We start from the raw sequence: 9348 nt of genomic DNA, 5'->3' as shown, positions 1-9348 counted from the left end.
TGTAACGATGTTACAACTTCGCCAAGTATGGAGCCAATCCCAGAGCCGGATCGGAGGAAGTACCTGCCGCCCTTCATCAGCCATTCGCCCGAGGTCGGATCCGAATTCGGACCCGACTAGGATAGGTATATATTGAGACACTCCCTGTAGCTAGCTCTGTAGACTTTTGATATCCTTTCGTACAAGACCTATAGGTGTCGACTTGAATCAAGGCCTGGTTGCTGTCCACCACGCACTCCCATATGCCTCTGAGTGACTCTTCCCGCCGATACTGATCCGAGTCGTCTTGCCTGCGTCGTTACAAACAAGAGCTTAGCAAGGCTAACCTAATATAGAGATTCCTAACATCTTACTGTAGCACCTCTGTGATAAATGATAGTAGAGCTTCTTAGAGCTAATAAGAATTAATTCCACTAATAAAGTCTTGCATTTTAAGCCCCTATAGAAAAACGATGACTAAGCTAACACACGTGACTGATTTTAATATGCAGCTAAAGCTGCAATTAACAGCTTAAATTACCATGAAGTATCGACCTGTATTCTGGTAACCGCATGTAGAATAAGGGTTTGTAATCTGCCAGTTCAGTCCCCCACGACCAACTCTAACTCCGACATATTTATCGCAGCCACCATCATGGTTAGGGTCAGTATCCATGCCACACTGGATAGTTAGTTTTGATAGATATGAATGGGAAGTATCTTACACAGTAGAGCCATCCCCAATGAACCTCATCCGTATGGTCTCTTGTGATCTTATCCCATTGGAAAAAATCATTGCAGCACAGATCAACAGTGTTCACACGTATTCCCAACCAGTCTGCGTATACTTGAGAAGGCCTATAGGTAAATACACCTACTGCTAGTATATAGGATGGAATGATAGACTTCATAACTGCGTTTGTAAATGTAAGAGATTATACCATAGTTTATCACTCACTTCAGCACGTCTTATAGGAGAGCTTCTTAGATATAATGTTTTCTAGAATGATATCACCAATATAAAAGTGTCAAACAATCTTACAGGCATAGCATAGGGAGTTGAACACCCGTTATTGGTTCAGAGTTTATCTGGTAGAACACCGTTTTCCCTGCCGCTACCTGTATTGGATTTCTGTCCCAAGATCGGAGATGGGAACAGCGTCGTTCTCGGGAAAACAGCCACTTTAGGCGAAACGGAGCTCTGTTTGATAGTACCACCTGATCAGCCGCTACTGTGTTCAAAAACTCTGTTTTCCGATATGACCATGTTGAAATTAGTCATTATTCTATGACGCAGTGGATTGCGTAGTGGACTACGTAGAGCATCCCGAAATCGACAAAATAGTGTTTTTGTAAGCAGTTCCTCAATCTCCGTTCTCTATTTGATCTCCATTGAGTAAGCCTACCTACCACATTACCAAAGGCCGCTACGACCAAAATGGGCTTAAAAATCAGAGACCGAGGACCGAGAACCAAACAGGGCCTAAGTAAACCTTCCTATGCTACCGGCGGCTGACACGGAAAAATCGTACTGTAACATCAGCGTTTACTAGAATCTGACTGGGGAGTTTGAAAGTATCAAATAGCAAAGTTTGGTCGTATCGAACACGGAAGTTTAATCGTGTCTCACATGCAAGTGTCATTGTATCGAATATTATGTAGCGTTTCCACAGAGTCCAGGTGCACATTCGAATAGCGGGATCCTTCATCCCTAATCACAGATCGAACAGTGCGCACAGATCTTGCCGTTGACCAGACAACGCGCACTGATTGAACCCTAATCACTACTGATCACTACCGGGTAAGTCTAAGTAAGCGTACGTAAGCGAGGTGCACAGTGCAGGCGGGGAAAATCTTACCGACCTGCGCGCCCGTGTCGGTAAAACAGTCCGAGCGCCAAACGGCCGGACCATCATGGCCATCCTTTTGCGCTCTCTCGTGCTTGCACCCAGTGCGCACCATCGGCCACGTCGGAAAACCAGTTTTGCACGCCGGGTGCTGCCAGCGTTGGCGATGCAGTGGTTGCGGAGTGGCCATCGTCGAGCCCCTGATATATCCCCGCATCGTGTGGCTCTTCAACACAGATTGGATGACTCTGTCTTGTCACGTGCTTGGTCCGTCAGATTACTGCCAAAATGCCCGGGCGAACAAGTTCACGGCGTGATGTTATCGTGGTTGGAGCTGGTACGTTGTGCATGGCCATCGCAAACGGTGCTTTGTTCCCTGCTTGCTGATTGTTTCTTCAGGATGGTCCGGTCTTATCGCCGCCAAAACATACCTAGATCTTGCGCCCGAGACTGACCTCCAGATCATCGATAGCGAAACATCGATTGGCGGAGTATGGTGCACAGACCGACTGTACCCAGATCTGTATGCACAGGTCAGCCATCCCCTATTCGAGTATAGCTTTTACGATATGCCCAAAGAGGGCATCACCGAGGATGGCTTCATTTCTGGTCAGCATGCCTTCGTTCCGGCACAAATCTGCAGCTGCTGACTAGCACTCAGGTTACACAATCAACAAGTACCTGACTTCATTCGCCCGCGACTTCAAGCTCGAGGAGCTTGTCAGGTTTGAGTCTACCGTGACAGAGGTGGACCAAACTCTCTCTGGAGCCTGGATCCTGACGGTGGCTGATGGCTACCAAATTGAATGTGCAAAGCTCATTTGGGCGGTTGGGCCTGGCTCTAGTCCAGTGCAGCCCACATGGCCCAAGGACCACTTTTCATGCCCAGTCATTCATTCCTCCGACACGGGAAAGAACCTGGAACTCATCTCTCAAGCCAAGAGAGTCACAGTCGTCGGCGCGGCTAAGTCAGCGTTTGACACGGCATACTTCTTGACTAAAGCTGGCAAAGAGGTTGACTGGATCATCCGAGAAAATGGCGGTGGCCCCATTGCCATGGGACCACCAACACTGCTCGGCATCTGGAACACTGTTGACGGGCTGTCTACCAGAGCCATGGCAATGTTCAGCCCTTCAATTATGAACACGTCAGGGTTCTGGTACAATGCCATTCACCGAACACCCATAGGTCGTATGATAGCCGGTGCATACTGGCGCACTGCAAATTTCCTTGCAGACTACGCCGCTGGGTATGATGCCAATGACGATTTCAAGGAGCTGCAGCCCACCCCTCGTGGCTCTGGGTACGTTAATATGACCAGACGTGTACAATCAGCAAAACGCTAACATAGCCTGTGCAGCATGTTCTGGGCCCGTGCCGGTCTTGGGGCGCCTTCAGCCCCGGATTTTTGGAAAACGCTCCACTCTGGCAAACTCCATGTTCATCGCAGCGAAATTGAATCCCTCTCACACATCAACGTCGTGAACCTGAACAACGACACGGCCGTGCAGACCGACTTGATCATTGCATGCACCGGCTTTGAAAAGCCTTACAGGCCATTCAGCCTCGAGCTCCGGAAAGAATTGGGTCTGACGTATGATGAGACGGAGGCGATCAAGTGGGCAAAGCTCCACGCCAAAGCCGAAGCCAAGATTGATGAGTTGCTGCCCATGCTCAAATCAAACACGCCCAAGGTCGATACTGCCAATGATTCCATTCAACAAGTCCTGCGTGGCCCAAATAGACACTACAGACGTCTGATTCCGCTCAAGCAGATTGCCAAGAATGAGCGATCAATATGTTTCCCTGGATTAGTCCACGTCATCTTCACTCCCACTGTGAGCGAATTCCAGGCTCTGTGGAATGCCGCATACTTGCTGGGCATGATTAACCCCCCGGACCTCGATACGGTTGAAGATGAGATTGCCACGTTCAATGCATGGACAAAGAAGCGACATTTGGAAATGGGGCAGAAGCATGCCTATTGCATCTTTGACTACCTTTCGGTCAGTGTTCGCATCATCCGTCTTTTACCCCGACCCTAACTCGTGCTAATCAAAATGAAATTAGTATATTGACACACTTGCCAAAGACCTTGGCATCGAGCCGAGAAGGAAGAACAGCGCCTTGGCAGAAATGTTTATGCGCTACAAACCTAGTGATTATCGCGGCATGTTGGATGAATTCAAAGCATCGCAAAAGGCCAAAATGGGAAAAACTGTTCAACGGCCTGTCGCACGGAGTGATCGATCTATGCTTCGAGCGCTTCATACGTCGCACAGTTGAAAATGTGGGCTTGGTACCGTGGTGCTTGACTGGAAAAGATAATTCCAGCATTCTTGCGTAAGACATGGCAGTAGGCTTTGGATTCATACGACCTGAGAGGGGCATGTTTCATTCTGGGTCATCAGCTTTGATTTGCTTCTTGTTTGCAACATTTGATCTGTTTCTAAATCGTGACAAATTGTCAAGGCAGATAAATGATCCCATTTCTATGGTCGTGGTGAGGGACACGACTGTGACAGAAGCCTATGCCACGCTCCATCCGATGGCTCAACGTCGTCTAATGAGTCGTACAATATGCGAATAGCACTTGCTCTTGGATTTGACTGGTCGGGGGATGCGCCACGACTAAGAGCCTTGATAGCGGTGTAAAGTGGCCAGCCAACGAATGCTCCGCTGAGAGACAAATTATCACACTACAGAGCGGTCAGCATGCAAAGTACTCGCTGTCTCATCTTGGCAGATATCAAGTCTTATCAGGAAAAAGAAATCAACCTCACCATAAGCCGTTGTTGACACCAATTTGACCGTACTGCAGTAGCGATTTTGAGCGCATTAGAAGTGAGCTGGTCCATGTTCGTGTCTATTTCAGTAAATGGTAACTCTTGTCGCTCACTCTCATCAATCGCGGCCTCGTATAGATTGACCTTCACAGCGTGAAAGACTAGATGGAGATTGAAGGCAACGGCACAAGATCTCAGGGTTCGTGAGAGAGACAGAGGCTCAATTAGAGCCTCAACTACCTTTAGAATTCTGAGCAAAGAAAAATGCCGATCCCAGAAACCGGGTAAGTTGCACGAGTATCCGAAACCGGATGTCGATGACGGTAATGACGGCTGCGAGGTGTGGTAGATGACTTTGCGCAAGACCGAAACAACCAAGACTAGTCCGCAGAAAGGTGAGAGTATCTCGGACTTGGCGATAGTATGCGCCTCGCCAAGATGTGGCAAAGATGATGACTGGAAATCCTTGTCTAGCTCGCCTGGCGATGGCAGCGATACCTGGAGCTAGAAAGAGAAGATGCATTAGTATTGTATACAGAACCGGACGTGATAATTTGCTCCTACATACCCTCGATTCATCAAGCAATCCTGGTGTTCCTGTATATATCGAGGCAAGACCTTCGAGAATATACAGAGCCCATAGACACCGCCGCCGCTCCTCGAGCTCGACAGCAGTCTGCGCCGCAGGGGACACTATCTCGGGCAAGCTCACATTGGGGAAAAGCGGCTCATTTGCGCAATCTATCTGGTCCAATCGCATAATTTTGGCAAGGCGGATGGCACGTCCCAAAGTGAGCCACGCACGCGCACAGCTCCGGTTGTTGATCTCAAAGCGGGTGAGGAATAACAGAGCGCGAAGAAAATGCATGCACCAACTGGGGTGGAAGCCCTCTTCAGCTTCACATTGGTCAACATAATACCTTGCGAGAACATAACAGGACTGCTTGAGCGACGCTTGCGCCTCTGGCACCGTGGTCGCTAGGAGGGCGGCTGTACAGCTCACGCTCTGCACAGCCACAGCATGAGGCGAATCTTGCAAATCTTTGCGAAACTGGCCCTCGTTGATGATGGGCATGACGGGGTGAATGCGGGCGAAGAAGATTGCGTGGAGCTCGTCCATATCTTTAGCAGCGATGATGGCTGGAGGGGTTGAAAGGAGGGGTTGGCCCGATGTTGTGGATGCTAACCAGTCCTCGGTAATGTGGGCGCCATCAGGGCGCATAGACATGATTTCCATATCCCAGTCTATGGTTGTCGGCATCGAACCCAGTGAATCATCAAACGTGGTCCCCGCGAACCAGGCGGCGTTGTACTCGGCCATGGCTGAGCCGGCACCGCTGTCAGCCCGCTGCTTTTCCACACATGCGCTGGGTGACGGTCCGGAATGTGGAGACGGCGATGTGATGGACGGAGAGGGCGCTTGCGTCGTCATCAAGGTGACTGAAGGTGGCTTGTTCGCAGCTGACTGCAACGCAAGCAAAGCTTCCTGTTTTCTGACCCGCTCCTGGAGGTGCGATATAATGGCCGACTGAGTCGCGCGTTGGCTGATGCGGTCACGATACGAGCACGTGAAGCCCAGGCGGATGCAACGCCCACAACTAGGAAACACTCTGTTACACTTGACCTTGCGATCTCGGCATGGCTCGCATCTGTAAAGCCCATCAGTTGCTGTGAAAGCAAAAAGCGCGAAACGACGGTGAGCGTACGTGAGTCGTGAGTGACTGCCATTGCGGCTTTGATTCGGAGGATTGCTCATGTGTGCGGACAGGTGGACAGAAAAACCGACTCCGTGCAGACAGCACGCTCACTCATGTGAATAATCTGCTGGCGACGCTGCGTGCCGAAGCGAGCTCGCATTCTAGGTGTACAGTGCCTATAGGAGCCTTTTGGAGAGGCAGGCTTAAAACCCGTTGTTGACGGAGGACGCAGTGTTTGGCGGGGGGCGCGCTCGGGCCCGCGCTAAGGACCCTTGATGCCGGAAAAGGGAGTTGCCCCGCTTCCGCGGCCCCTGCTTCCCACCCGTGGCCATTTTCTACTTTCCATTTCCTTCACCTCCAACTGCATGCACGCTCCCACTCGCACTCCTACATCCAGGCCAGACTGTGGCAAGTTACGTTACAGCCCCCCCCACTTCGTTTTCTGCGATAATGCGCTGCCTGCCAGCTTCCCAAGACGCTCAAGTCAGCGGCAGCGCGCCTGAAAGCGGGCCTCAAGCTGGGTACGTTGCCGCAGCCATGTGCAGCGACTTCGAGCCGAGCCCTTGTACGCCAGTGTTTGATTCGAACACCCAAGTGCCGTTGCACCACTGCACACGCTGCTAGCCAAGTCGATCCGGGCTTGGTGATGGGGCCAGGCAGGTGTAATCACCGTGCCTATACTTACCAGCCAGCCATTGTCCGCTTCAGGTGTTGGTCAAGCTTCAGCGCCAGTCTCGAGCAGAGCCGACGTTATCGCAATCGCTCAAACACACCCGGAAATAAAAATGTGCACTTGTGCTGCGGGGTTTTTTCGAGGAGAAACGGCCCCAAGCGACATGTTCGCAGTAAGCAGCCGTTTCGGGTAGTATGCAGGAGTGCCGAGTGGCTCGTTCCCTGACTGCAGTTCCTCTCCAGTTGCGCATCTGAAGTTCCTGCAACATGGAACTTGACACCTTCTCTCCAGTAACGGATGCATCATCAATACCACACGTCACCTGGAAACTATGCAAGCCGGTTGCGGCTGCGGTTGTGGCGAGACTCAGCCTATGCTGCTACTGTCTCAAACTCAACCTCCAAGCCGGGACTCTTGTCATGGAACCACGCCATCAACATCTCTATTTCCTTCATCACATCGCAATCAGACCCTTCGCAATTCCAACATGCCTCTCTCATACAATCTCGGTCTCTGCCGTTCATCCGAACCTCGATACGCACTTTTCTCAGACCTCGTAATTTATGCAAAGGTAAACAGTCCTCCACCCTCTTCGCCACCCAGCTTTCTCCTTCGACCATGTGTCTCGCCATCCATGTTACGAGCTCGATTTTTCTGAACGCACGGATTTGCTCTGGACAAAATCGGGCCAGCCACGGCTCGAACGCGTCCTGAGATTTGAATCGAAACGTGTTGCACTTGAAAGGCAGCAATCGAGCCTCGTTGTATATTTGACGACACGTCAAAAGTAGAGCAAGGAATCCTGAAGGGTACTGCATGACCCTTGTCGAAAAACAGAAAGGTGTGTAGCGCCGCCAGCAGTGGATAGACAAAGGTGTGGCCCTTGTGAAAACCCAGGTAAAGATTTGCATGCGCAGTTCAGCTGGCAGGCGCAAGAGGGGAGGCGAGCGTCTGGGCTCGCTATTGTTGGACATGTTGAACGACAAGTGCACTTGTTGCAACGCTTGGCCATGGGCTTTGCCATTCACGTCTTTGTCGCCCCCAATGATGACGGAGGATTGTCGCTTGCAGTGGTGTGTAATATCGTTAGTGGTCGAGACCTCCATGAAATCTGATATCCGTCTGAGATAGTGTCTGAGAGTTTGGCCACCCTCTCTGTGATGATATGTGCGCGGTTTGCTTGCCAAGATGTAGATGCTCGGAGTGTCATATACCGTCCCGGGCGGGCCAATGCCTAGGACAGCCAGCTCAATGCCCGCTCCACCCCACCAAAACTATTACAACGCCGAGACTACAGATTCCCATACACAAGCTATTATTGCTAGAGTCTGACTACAGTGATCCAATAATGACTGCAGTCCAATCTTTCTATTCTTATTTAGCTAGTAAGTGATATTACGGCTATACTGTAAGCGTAGTATCGAGTAATTTTATGGGTGATTCCGACATACTGGCGCGGCGCCTTTCATAACGTTGTTGAGTACACATTATCAAGCTTCTTATCAATTAAGCTTCAGGAATGTCAGCGGGCGATATGTTATTACTACTATAGACTCTTTTTTGTTTATTGGCTGTATACAGCGACTAGGGCAAGATTTTAAAACACTAACTATTTTATAGTATTATATAGCTTTATACTTCGAGACACACCAACTTCGAGTTTTCTGGAAACCGCTAGGAAAGCACGCTATCTAGGAGAACCGACCACGAGGAATCGACTAACAGCACTTTTAACACCTGCAGCTAAGGCGCTAGCGCGCAGTAGGGAGAAGAAGGAGGCCTTCCTTCGTTTTCTCACGCCTGTGAGAATTTTCTCACAGAGCTTGGGCTCTAATGCCAAGACTAGAGGGGCTAATAGGAACGCAGGAGCTTATTGAAGCTTAAATTTAGCAAGAAACACAGACATATCAAAACAATAAAAATAACAAAAAAAGACTAGCCTCAAAGGACCTTAGAGGCACAAGCAAACGACTAATGGATAATAATCCAGAAATCGAGATGGCTGAGGAGGCCCCTACGCCGTGCCCTAACAGGCAACCAGAAGAACCGCCTAGGCCTACCCATACTAGGACAAGAAGCAATTTTTCTCCATTTATTGGAGCAGTGCCAAGATACCCTACAGTAGGGAAAACACCAAAGGCAACCTCTATTGAGGAGGCCTTAGAGATTGCTAGAAACCTAGTAATCCAAGCAGCTAACCTAGCTGAGAACAACCCTACTAGGCAAACTAGTTTACTAGACCTTGTAGAAGTCTTTAGAGACTTTACAGAGAACGGCAGAGTAAACAAAAAAAACTCTACAATTCTAGGAGACCAAATCTCCTCTCTATCTAACGTCTCTAAAGAACTAAGAGAGAAAGTTAGAC

General features: G+C 49.8%; 3 protein-coding genes across 3 annotated transcripts; 2 read left to right on the top strand and 1 right to left on the bottom strand.

Moving 5' to 3' along the window:
* Nucleotides 1-2114: 2114 nt before the first annotated feature.
* Nucleotides 2115-4113, top strand: SETTUDRAFT_39864 (uncharacterized protein; the record flags this gene model as incomplete). Its single annotated transcript, XM_008028086.1, has 5 exons — nt 2115-2163; nt 2226-2435; nt 2488-3130; nt 3188-3833; nt 3898-4113. 5 exons carry the CDS (start codon nt 2115-2117, stop codon nt 4111-4113), a joined length of 1764 nt encoding a protein of 587 aa, XP_008026277.1.
* Nucleotides 4114-4319: 206 nt separating this feature from the next.
* SETTUDRAFT_39863 (uncharacterized protein) lies at nt 4320-6341 on the bottom strand (the record flags this gene model as incomplete). The annotated part of the gene is made up of 4 exons (XM_008028085.1): nt 4320-4526; nt 4644-5117; nt 5182-6281; nt 6320-6341. The coding sequence occupies 4 exons, from the start codon at nt 6339-6341 to the stop codon at nt 4320-4322; spliced, it is 1803 nt and encodes a 600-aa protein (XP_008026276.1).
* A 2532-nt stretch (nt 6342-8873) lies between these two features.
* On the top strand, nt 8874-9341 carry SETTUDRAFT_169455 (uncharacterized protein; the record flags this gene model as incomplete). The annotated part of the gene is made up of 1 exon (XM_008028175.1): nt 8874-9341. A coding segment is annotated over one exon (468 nt), but the record flags the coding sequence as incomplete, so codon positions are not given.
* Nucleotides 9342-9348: the final 7 nt, after the last annotated feature.

This window comes from Exserohilum turcica (assembly GCF_000359705.1).
Source record: "Exserohilum turcica Et28A unplaced genomic scaffold SETTUscaffold_22, whole genome shotgun sequence".
NCBI lineage: Eukaryota > Fungi > Ascomycota > Dothideomycetes > Pleosporales > Pleosporaceae > Exserohilum > Exserohilum turcicum.
Note: the sequence above shows the minus strand (reverse complement) of the source record. Positions and strands in the feature narration are given on the sequence as shown.